The sequence below is a fragment of the Elephantulus edwardii genome, unplaced genomic scaffold, assembly GCF_000299155.1.
Source record: "Elephantulus edwardii isolate Elephantulus edwardi_28Jun2011 unplaced genomic scaffold, EleEdw1.0 scaffold00058, whole genome shotgun sequence".
In the NCBI taxonomy this organism is placed as follows: Eukaryota; Metazoa; Chordata; class Mammalia; order Macroscelidea; family Macroscelididae; genus Elephantulus; species Elephantulus edwardii.
In genome coordinates, this window is record NW_006399808.1 from 8,190,855 (window position 1) to 8,203,354 (window position 12,500).

The following is a 12,500-nucleotide window of genomic DNA, read 5'->3' on the forward strand; positions in this document are numbered from 1 at the left end:
AGATGATATCTCATGGTTGTCTTGATTTGCATCTCTCTCAGGGCTAGGGATTTTGAACATTTCTTCATGTGCTTGTTGGCCATCTGAATGCCTTCCTTGGTGAAGTGTCTGTTCATATTCTGTGCCCATTTTTCAATTGGATTATTCTCCTTTATCTTGTTGTGGTGCTCGAGTATTTTATAAATGAAGAAAACATTTCTTGAAGAAAATTTCTGAATCTTGTTTTTAGAAAGTCTAAAATCAAGCTGGAATCAATTATTTCTAAAGTCCCTTCTATCTAAAATTTGACAAGAAATTACTTTTTATGCTTGTTATGCTTATATGTTTAATTCATGGAAAAATTCACATTAACTTTATCTTTCTTCAGGGCATCTCTGGTGGCCTAGAGGTAGGCTGCTGCATTGTCAAGTCAAAGTCACTTGGTTCTACTCTACCAGCTGCTCTGTAGGAGAAAGATGGGCATTCTCCCCTCTGTGTAGATTACCTTTTCAGAAAACCCACTGGAGGATCAGCAATGAGTTAATTCTGACTAGACAGTACATAAGAATCTTGAAACTTTATTGATCCCCTAGTGTCAGTCAATATACCCTGGATAGTCTGCATTAGAAATTAAGAATTGCCCCTTATCCCCGGCGGTTAGTGCAGAGAGTGTGGAGTGTGTGCTCCGGACGCGGAACACACATTTATTATTTAAAAAATAAAAAAAAAAATTTAAAAAGCCTTTTAAAAACTCCAAAAAAATTTACAAAAAGTCCGCGTCTCCCCCGCCGGAGACTTTTGTTTCTTTTGTCTTTTATAAATAACCCGGTGAAGCAGCCGAGACCAACTCGCCCGCCCGCGGCCCCGCAGCAGCTCCAAGGAAGAACGACGAGACTCACGAGGCCTTTCCCGCTGCCAGGACCCGACACCGCCAGCCTCGCTCACCAGCCGGCATTCAGCACCCAGCGACAGCGGATCGACCCGGTCGTGGCCTGTGGCCCTGCCGGCAGCCGTGCCGAGATGAACCCCAGCGCCCCCAGCTATCCCATTGCCTCGCTCTACGTGGGCGACCTACACCCCGACGTGACAGAGGCGATGCTCTACGAGAAGTTCAGCCCGGCTGGGCCCATCCTCTCCATCCAGGTCTGCAGGCACATGATCACCCGCTGCTCCTTGGGCTACGCGGTATGTGAACTTCCAGCAGCCGGCGGACGAGGAGCGTGCATTGGACACTATAAATTTTGATGTTACAAAGGGCAAGCTCAGTACGCATAATGTGGTCTCAGCGTGATCCATCACTTCGTAAAAGTGGAGTGGGCAACATGTTCATTAAAAATTTGGACAAATCCATTGATAATAAAGCACTGCATGACACATTTTCAGCATTTGGTAATATCCTCTCATGTAAGGTGGTTTGTGATGAAAATGGTTCCAAGGGCTATGGATTTGTGCATTTTGAGTCACAGGAAGCAGCTGAAAGAGCTATTGAAAAGTGAACGGGATGCTTCTAAATGATGCAAAGTATTTGTTGGACGTTTTAAGTCTCGCAAAGAACGAGAAGCAGAACTCAGAGCTAGGGCTAAAGAGTTTACCAATGTTTACCTCACGAATTTTGGAGAAGGGGAGCTCTGGTGGCCTAGTGGCAAGAAACTGCGCTGCAATCCCAGAGAAACACGGTTCGAATCCACCAGACGCTCTGCCGGAGAAGGAGGCGCAATATCCTCCTGTACCAGTCAGATCTGATTTGACGGTACATGCACACAAAATAATAATAATAAAAAAAAAGAATTTTGGAGAAAACATGGATGTTGAGCGCCTTAAGGATCTCTTTGGCAAGTTTGGATCTGCCTTAAGTGTAAAAGTAATGACCAAAGAAAGTGGGAAGTCCAAAGGTTTTGGATTTGTGAGCTTTGAGAGGCATGAAGATGCACAGAAAGCTGTTGATGAGATGAATGGAAAGGAACTCAATGGAAAACAAATTTATGTTGGTTGAGCTCATAAAAAAGTGGAACGACAGACGGAACTTAAGCGCAAATTTGAGCAGATGAAGCAAGATAGGATCACCAGATACCAGGATGTTAACTTATATGTGAAAAATCTTGATGATGGCATTGATGACGATGAACGTCTCCACAAAGAGTTTTCTCCATTTGGTACAATCACTAGCGCAAAGGTTATGATGGAGGGTGGTCGCAGCAAAGGATTTGGTTTTGTATGTTTCTCCTCCCCTGAAGAAGCCACTAAAGCAGTTGCAGAAATGAATGGTAGAATTGTGGCCACGAAAGAATTATATGTAGCTTTAGCTCAGCGCAAAGAAGAGTGCCAGGCTCACCTCACTAACCAGTACTCGCAGAGAATGGCGAGTGTCCGAGCTGTGCCCAACCCGGTGATTAACCCCTACCAGCCAGCACCTCTTTCAGGTTACTTCATGGCACTTATTCCACAGACTCAGAACCGTGCTGTGTACTACCCTCCTAGCCAAACTGCTCAATTAAGACCAAGTCCTGGCTGGACTGCTCAGGGTGCCAGACCTCATCCATTCAAGAATATGCCCAGTGCTATTTGCAGTATCTGCAGCAGCTACTCCTGCTGTCCGCACTGTGCCGCAGTATAAATACTTTGCGGGAGTTCGCAATCCTCAGCAACACCTAAATGCACAACCACAAGTCACCATGCCCGCAGCCTTCTGTTCATGTACAAGGTCAAGAGCCTTTGACTACTTCCATGTTGGCATCTGCCCCTCCTCAAGAGCAAAAGCAGATGTTGGGTAAAAGGCTGTTTCCTCTTATTCAAGCCATGCACCCTACATTGGCTGGAAAAATCACTGGCATGTTACTGGAGATTGATAATTCAGAACTTCTTCATATGCTTGAGTCTCCAGAGCCTCTTTGTTCTAAGGTTGATGAAGCTGTAGCTGTACTTACAAGCCCACCAAGCTAAAGAGGCTGCCCAGAAAGCAGTTAACAGTGCCACTGGTGTTCCAACTGTTTAAAATGATCAGGGACCATAAAAGAAAACTCGTGCTTCACCGAAGAAAAAGAACTAAACATCGAAAAACTTAAATATTGTGGAAAAAAACCATTGCAAAATATAAAATAAATAAATAAATAAAATTTTTTTTTTAAAAAAAAAAAAAAGGAAAGGAAGCTTTGAACCTTACGTACTGAGCAAATGCCGGGGCTAGCACGTGTTAGCCCTAGATTACTTACTCATTTAAAAACAAAAAAAAAGAGGAAAAAAATAGTAAAATATAAAAACAAATTAATGTTTTATAGACCCTGGGGAAAAGAATTTTCAGCAAAGTACAAAAATTTAGAGCATTCCTTTCTTTAATTTTGTAATTCTTTACTGTGGAATAGCTCAGAATATTAGTTCTGTTTTAGGTAACAGAATTGATAACTGAGCAAGGAAACGTAATTTGGATTATAAAATTCTTGCTTTAATAAAAATTCCTTAAACTGTGAAAAAAAAGGAATTAAGAATTATTTTTATAGTATACTTCATATTATATTCACATTTTTAAATGTATTAATATTTTCCAGTTAAATATTTCTATTTCATAGGAACCTGGGCCATGCAAGAGTTAAAGAGCATCATTGCTAACTTTATCCACCAGCCACTCTTGGAGAAAGATAATCAGACTGCTTCATAAATATCTAAACCTTTGGAAACACTATAGGGCAATTCTACTACTCTGTCCTATATGGTTACTATCAGTCCAAACTGACTAGCTAGCAGTGGGTTTTATATTGATATTTCAAAGTTTAGCAGAAGTTTACTTAAGAAAAACTGAGGAAGAAATTTTTTTCTCTATTTATTTTGTTAACAAGTAGGTAAATTTACTTTATTCTAATAAAGTCACATTAACAAGTGTATTTTTTCCAAAAAAGAAACTTTCAGATAGAAAGCTGAAATCCAAAATATCAAATTAAACAAAATCAAAGTAGCTCTACTCAGCAGAATTTTAATAACCTACCTTCTTGACAATAAAATATTATTTTTTAAAATTTTTTAAAAATTTTATTAATTTTTTTTTGTGTATACATCGTCAAATTGGATCTGACAGGTACAGGAGGAGATTGCCCCTCAAGTACCTCTGGGATTGCAGTGCAGCTTCTTGCCACTAAGCCAACAGAGCTCCCTGACAATAAAATCTTTCTTACAGAAATAGAAATGAAGTGTTTATTGTTGTTATTGTTATGTGCTGGTGAGTTGCCTGCGATCCACAGGGACCCTATGTACAGTAGCTCTGAAGCTTTCCATGTCCTGAGCCAGTCTCACTAATTTTGACACACAAAACTCCATTTCCCTAGTCACTGTTACCAATTCATCTCATCCTAGGTCTTCCTCTCCTGTGCTGTCCCTCCATCCTTCCAAGCATGATGTCCTTCTCCATTATATAAATGATTTTACTTATGAAAATAAACTTATAGAAAATATATCGCTGGTTGATTACATTGAAATTGAATTAGACAATGAAATCCTATCAATTAATATTATAAAATGTGTATGAGAAATTGAATGAAAAACTAATATAATTTGAAAACTTTTGCTCAAATTTTAATTTAAAAAGCCCACAAAATAACCAAATTTTAGGTTAGTAGCTCTACTGGCCTAGTGTTGAGAAGTTCTAGTGGCACTACCACTACTAGCTGATCTGTGGGACAAATATGGTCACTCTTCTCCCATGTGATTTACTGCCTCTGACAACTTGCTGGAGGGTCAGCTATAAGTCACTTCTGACTCTATGGGTCAAGTTACAATTTCTTAAGCCACCAAAGGACTTTAGAAATAAAGTATAAAAGGTTAAAAGCAGTAATATCTAGTTTAAAGTTTGGAAGTCCCCAGGACCAATCTCATTTCTGACATAAATTCTAAGTTCAGGTGCTCTCAAGATCCTTTCATTTCATTTTGCTGATAACACTAAAAGGACTCACAGAATTTAGCAAAGTTGGTATGCTCAGTGGAGAAAAGAAGGACAACTGTTTTTAGTGTAATAGAAAAATACAGGATTACTGATAAATGATCTCTCTGCAACCCTGGGTCTCTCCCACAAATCCCACATGGTACCTGTAGCCATTACAGTCTCCTCTCTCCCTTGGGTGAAGATCACAATTCTCGGCCTCTTTGAGTTCACCTTTGGTAGAGCTTGTGTCTTTCTGGCGATCTCTTTAATGTTTTCAGTCTATTAACAAAAAAGGAGGAAAACAGTCTCACAACTAGAATAGTAACAGAAAACTTTTCAGGTTGAGAAGTTAGCATCTATGATCAAAATGGGAGACCTTAATTAGCATCTAGTAAGAGGTTTTAAAAAAAATCATATACAAAAGTAAAGAGAATAACATAATGGCATCCTGGAAACCATAAGTAAAGTGAAACAAATAGAAATTTATAACCAATCATACATCTCTATAGCATAGTAATCCTGACTGCCATAGTATTTGTTTTTTTCTTGTTCCTTTTGAATTGCACACGATCATTCATACAAATTGTGTTTCATCTACGTGCATTGTTTTTTACCCAATCATTGATCTACATTATATTTTACATTATTAATTGCCATGCCTTTTATTACCCTGTCTCTTCAAGTGTCCATTGCATCTCTCTCATTCCTTTAATCCAACATTCATTCCAACAACTAACCTCTGAAATCCTAATGATTTTTCCCACTCCCCCTTTTTCTGCCTCTCTTCTCCCCTTTCTGACAAATAAATGGATAGGGGAAACTGTGATATAATCACACAATGGAATACTATGCAGCACTAAAGAATGATGAAGTATAAATAAGATACAACAAAACAAGAGTCCAGAGAACATTTTATCAAGTGAAAGAACTTAGTCACAAATCGGCAAATAGAAGCTGTGATATATTCCCACAATAGATAATACACGGTATTGAAAAACAAGGAAATCATGACATATTATACACAATGGGTGACCCTGGAGGACATTATGCTAAGTAAAATATATCAGTCACAAAAGGACAAATACCGCACAGTGCCACTGTTGTAAAACTGGACTGACACCGGGGTTGGGGGGAGACTGAGAAAGATGGGATAAATAATGTATATTGCATTGAAACAGATGAGGGAGAGAACGATTAAAAGGGATATATGATTAGGTATTATTTTCATGACAGGAGTCCAGAACGAAGGCTGTATAGTGGAGTAGACTTGGGAGAAGGGATTGTATAACAATGAAAGAATTTTTCTTTTACTTTTCAAAGAGAAGACTTAATTCCATACTATCCTGAAGCAAATCCCAGATACAGTGGTGTATCTTAGATACATTATAGCATACCATGTAAAACTGTTTAAGTATGTATCTTTGAAAGGTGATAATTTAAATAAACTCAACCACTATCAAGACTATTTTGAAAACAATCATTTCTTAATATCAGAAAAAATTAGTTTTAAAATTTCTAATTGAATTTATTAAAAAAAATAGTTTAGAAGTTTACAGACCATAATTCTGTTAAAGTCTGGAATGATATAGCTGTGATAATGCCAAATTATTTAAAGGATTGGGGGGGAAAAGTTAACCCTTTCCTGTTGTTGATATGGGGCCATTTAGATAGTTCAGATGTATCACAATCCTGCATAAACCACTATACGAAACACTTTCTGGTTCTGTGTCAGCCTCAAAATCATTACTATGTCTGAATCCACTGGGACAATACATTTCTGTGTGAATCTTCCTCTTTTTGACTGAAACTCTACCAAGCATGATGACCTTCTCGAGAGACTTGATAACTCATTTCAGGTCTGTGAATCCTTATGTCTAAGGAGCATTCTGGCTATATTTCTTCTAAAACATATTTATTTGTTCTTTTGGCAGTTCTTAGTACATTCATAATTCTTTCCCAACATCATAATTCAAAGGCACCAATTCTCCTCCAGTTTATTTTATTTATTGCCCAGATAATGTATGGATATGAGGTGATTCAAATACCATGATTTGGTTCAGGTGCACCTTAGTCTTTTAAGTGATATTTTTCCTTCTTTAACACTTTAAGAGGTCTTTTGCAGCAGAGTTACCCAATGCAATATGTTCTTTCATGTCCTGAGTATTGCTCCAGTGGGTGGTGATTGTGGCTTCAGGTAACAATTAATCATTGTTAATGTCAGTATTTTTACCATTTATCATGACATTGCTTGACGGTTTCATGTTCTCAATATTAAGCTGTAATTCATACTGGAGACTAAAGTGTTTGACCTTCATCAAGAAATGAATGCTTCACATGTTCTTTTAACATACAGGAATGTGACACTTGTATATCACAGGTTGTTAATTCAATCCTGATGCCATATTCTTCTTTATATAGTTCAGTTTCTCTAATTATTTGCTCAGAATACAGACAGAAAAAGTATAGTGGAAAGGATATAACCCTAATAATCACTATTCCTAATTTTAATCCCTGTAGTTTTCTCTTAGTGTTTGAACTGCCATCTGGTCTAGGTATAGGTTCCACACAAGCATAATGAAGTATTCTGGAATTCCATTCTTTGCAATGTTACCCATAATTTGTGATAATTTACACAGTCAAATTATCTTGCATACGGAATCAATAAAACACAGATAGTGTTGTTTTGGTAGTCTCTGCTTTGGGTCATGATCCATCTGACATGAGTAATGCTCCACATTCTCCTCTGAATCCTATGTGAATTTCTCTCAGTTTTCCATTGATGTACTGCTTCAAATGTTTTTGAATTACCAGCTAAGTTTTACCTGTGTGTTAGTAACAATCCTGTTCCATAATTTCCATTTTCTACTGGATCACTATTATTTTTTAATAGACACAAAAATGGAGTTCTTCCTGTCAGTTGGCAGATCTTCCAAATTTTTTGGCATATGTAAGTAAGCACATGTAGCATTGTATCTGTTTTTAAAACATCCTTTACTTGTTAGGAAAAGGCAATATACAATAAGAGGACGAGCAGCACAATACTGCTAACTTAAGGGACAACAGGCAGAGGTACACGAGAAAGAGAAGCTGGGTAGAAAGTGGTTAACTAAACATTGTAATAAATTAGTTGCATTAATCAGTGGCAATTAATGTTATAAAAATGTTTATGAATGATTGTATAGAAAATATGATTTAAAAGTCTTTATTCAGGTACATTTCAGTTAAAATAGAAACATCTATATTGGTAGGGAAAATAGTGATCTAGTTAACAAAAACAAAAAAACAACAACACTACTACATACATAACCCAACAGCCTGAACATTAATAAATGTTAATGGACAAGCAGATATATAATCTAACCGGGTAGACAAACATTTATTGACAAGTGGAAAGGACCACACCCTACACTGATATTACCATATCCTCCAAATATATGCATGTACATAGCAAAGCCAACGGGAACGAAATTATATAAGCTTCTTAATCATAAACAAACACCCTGATAAAATAACTTTTTGGTTCTAGGGCCTTGGAAACCTCATAGTCTTGAGAGACATAAAGGCTAATACAGTTCACAAAGGCAAAATTCTAATTCGGTGACTAGTATCTTGGTTATTAAGCTTGAGAGCAGCTATCAAGGGTGCAATAAATTTACTTTTTAGTTTAAAAAACAAACCGAACAAACCAAACTGACTTGTGTGAAAGTTTACAAAGGAGATAGGTTTTTCATTAAATCACTCATAGACATTTTGTTTTATAACATTAATGACAATACTCACAATGTGATTGCACTTTTCCTACTTCCTTTCTTGTAGTTCTGGTTTTCATTAATCCTTATAGCCCTTTTTTACTTTATCCTTGGGCAAGCAGTGCTTTTTTGACTTATTGTTGGTTACTCAAAGGACCACATCTGCTTGTCTGTTTGACTATAAACTGAGCAATAGGAGTGAGATTTGTTCTAGGTTCAAAGGGGACTAAGGGCCATAGTCTCAAGGATTTAATTAGTCTCCTTGTAACCAGCCACCATAAACTTTTAAAATGTTTTTAAAAATTTTATTCCATATTTTTTTCAACTCTACTCAGCAAATTCTACTATAATCCCTTTTAGAGTGGCCAGCGAGGTTTGCATGGTCCAGGAGATCTGTGAATTAAGCGGAAAACTAATTTGCACTGTGAACATTAAGTCACAATAAAAGAACAAATATAAAGCATCCATTCTTTAAAAATATTTTTGTTTTTAAAAAATTAATTATAAATATTATAAATTAATACTTAAAAATAGATGGTATTTTTATACCATCGTCTATGATGTTTATATCATAAATGTTCTGACTTTGAGCTCTCACTCTTGTGCTTAAGATAGGATTTTTAGAATCATGTTGTGATAATTTTAAAACCCATATATGAATTTTGTGGGCTGTAAAGGTGCCCATGGTTTACACTATCACTTTGCAAAGCTTCAAACAGCTAGAGACAGTGAATACAAAACAAACCCAAAAAACAACAGAGGCAATATATTTGAGTGATATAAAAGAAGTTAGCTATGATAAACAAGATAGAAATATTTAGGTAAACAGAACAGATAGTCATAATTGTTTGCAATGGTTATAAACATCAGAAACCATGATATTTTGGCAAAAAACATTTATTTTGTTGTTGAGAATATACAAAATAATTGAGACACAAAGTCAACAGTTCTTTCAAATACAATTCAGTGACATTAATCACACGGTAGAGTTATGCTACCATCTTTACTCTTTTTTCTGCATATTACTCCTTCTATCAACATAAACATATTACCCTGCCCCTTAGGATTTCTATTAACTTGCTACTGTCAAATTGATCCTATATATATCCTTAAAAGAGCATAATTTTCAAGGTTAAGTATTTACTAGTAATGCTAACCTATTCATTTTTAAATTTTTTATTGGTTTGCAATAATTCATATACACTATTTCATTCATGTACATTATTTTAAACAATCATTCATATATTGAATTGTTGTCTGTTATCAAGTCAACAACAACATAGTGACGCTGTGAATAATTGCTATGAACTCTGCCCTATACTGAGCCAACCTCACTGTCTCTGACACACCTTCCCCCATTGCCAGAGTCACTGTGCGAATCCATCTCATCCAGGGATTTCCTCTTCTGCCCTAACCCTCTCTACCCTTCCAAGAATGATGTTCTTCTCCAAGGACTGTCTTGCCTGGCAACATACCCCAAGTATTTGAGGCAGAATTTAAAAATCCTCACCTCCAATGAGCAACCAACCTGCTTTCACTTTCTCCAGGACAGATCTGTCTGTTTTCTTGGTAGATCAAATTCAATACTCTTCTCTACCCTCTAACTATTCATCTTTCCCTATCATAACTTGGAGAGGGTGTAGCTAGAGTGCTCTTTGGAGGCAGGAATGATGTGGACTTGCCTCACATACTTTAAGCATGTTGCTAGAAGGGGCTATTCCTCGGAGAAGGACATGATGCTGGGAAGGGTGGAGGGTTAGTGTAGGAGAGGAAGACCCTCAACCAGGTGGACTGACATGGTAACTGCTGCAATGGGCTCTTGTGTGTCAGGAAGTGTGAGGATGACTCAGAATAGAAAAGGGTACAGATCTTTTGTTTATAGGGTCGTTATGAGTTGTACTCGACTCAATGGCACCTAACAAGAATATCATGGTGTAAATATAAAATTTAAAGTAGAAAACAATTTGGTTATGAAAAGATTTTTAAAGACTGTATCAGCGTACTTTCAAAGAAGCCATAACATTTTTAAAGGTAAGACCGTCTTTACTTTTTTGTGTTGTTTGCTACTAAATAAGATATTTCAGATAATGTATGCTGCTAGTTTATAATGTATCTATACCTATGATTTCTAAACATTGTGGTTTTTAAAAAGACAAGCTACTTGTGGGAGGACAACGCTGATGACCTTTCAGATATGCTGACTGTTTCACTTTTGGTTGCTTATTTTAGAACAGAAATAAGATTGAACTCTGATAAAATGAGAAAAGAAATCTCTTTAGTTAGTGGAGTCTACCAGAAGCAATGGTAACAGCTGAAACATCCTTCCCCCAAAGGCCATACAATAACAATTTATTTACTCTCTCAATTGAAAATATGTGAAAAAAAACTCAAATTCCTTAGCATAAATTTGTTTTGCTTACTTTTTCTTACTGCTACTTTTCTTCTGATTAAATACAGTTCATATTTAATAAAGTTAAAAGCAAACTCACTTCATCATATGGGAGTAGAATCTATAAAATTACTGAATGCTTTTTATTTTTTTAAATCTTCAAAATGGTATTAGGATTAAATTAACAGGAAAATACCACAGTTGCCTTTTACTAACTCTGCAGGAGGCTATTAATATTCATTTTAATGGGAATTCTGATAATCTAATAAAAGTGTCTGGGATTCTCATTCTTCTCAAAGTCAAACATAACTTGTTATGATCGACACAGTCAAATGCCTTTACATAGTCAATAAAACACAGACAGACATCCTTCTGGTATTCTCTGCTTTCAGCCAAGATCCATCTGCCATAAGCAATGATATCCCTGGTGCCACATGCTCTCCTAAATCCAGCCTGAATTTATGGCAGTTCTTTGTTGATATACTGTTCAGGTTGTTTTTTTAATAATCTTCAGCAAGATTTTGCTTGTATCTGATATATTATTTGATAATTTCCACATTCTGTTGGATCACCTCTTTTGGGAATGAGAAGAAATACGGATCTTGTCTAGTCAATTGGCCAGCTAGGCGGTCTTCCAGATTTCTCAGAAAAGCCTGGTGAGCACGTCCAGGGCTACATTTGTCTACTGGAACATGTCAATTGGTATCCCATTGATTCCAAGGGCCTTATTTTTTCCCAATACCTTCAGAGCACCTTGAACTGCTCTCTTTAATAGCATTGATTCTTGGTCATATATTACTTCCGGAAATGACTCTGTGTCAGTAAAATGGAATCTTTTTTCAGTTGTTTTTTTTTTTCAGTCTTGAATGGGTATTGTCTGAACAAAGCAAGTGAACACTGTATGGCTTAAAAAAATCAAGAAAAGTGTATATCAAGGTTGTATCCTTTTTCTATAGCTATTCAATCTGTACACTGTGCAAATAATTTGAAAAGCTGGACTTCATGAAGAAGAATGTGGTATCAGGATCACAGGAAGACTCATTAACAATCTGTGCTATGCAGATGACACAACTTTGCTTGTATAAGTGAGGAGATTAAAGACTACAGTCTTCAATATGTATTATATCTCAACATCAAGAAAACCAAAATCCAACCACTGGGTTGATAGGGAACATAATGATATAGAAGAGACTGAAATTGTGAAAGATTTAATCTTACTTAGACCCACAATGAATATCCTTAGTCCAAGGAGTTGAGAAATCAAAAGACATGTTTCACTGGGAAACTCTGTTGTCAAAGACTTATCCAATGTGAAGAGCAATGACATCAAGTTTAAAAACCAAGGTACACCTGATCCAAGTCATGGTCTATTAAATTACTTGCTACTTATTAAAAATAAGGCCCCAGGAATAGATGGTATACCAATTGAAGTATTTCAGATAACAGATGTTGCCCTGGATGTGCTCACCAAGTTGTG

The 12,500-nt window shown here is 36.6% G+C and overlaps 1 protein-coding gene and 1 pseudogene across 3 annotated transcripts in view; one reads left to right on the plus strand and one right to left on the minus strand.

Annotated features, from left to right (window-relative positions):
• Nucleotides 1-12,500, minus strand: part of ADK (adenosine kinase) — a 696,790-nt gene that overhangs the window by 115,339 nt on the left and 568,951 nt on the right. For all 3 annotated transcript variants that reach the window (XM_006887511.1, XM_006887509.1, XM_006887510.1), the window contains one exon: nucleotides 5,050-5,164. In XM_006887511.1, coding sequence (XP_006887573.1) covers nucleotides 5,050-5,164 — 115 coding nt within the window. The remainder of the gene's footprint in view (nucleotides 1-5,049; nucleotides 5,165-12,500) is intronic.
• Nucleotides 1,075-2,971, plus strand: LOC102849472 (annotated as a pseudogene).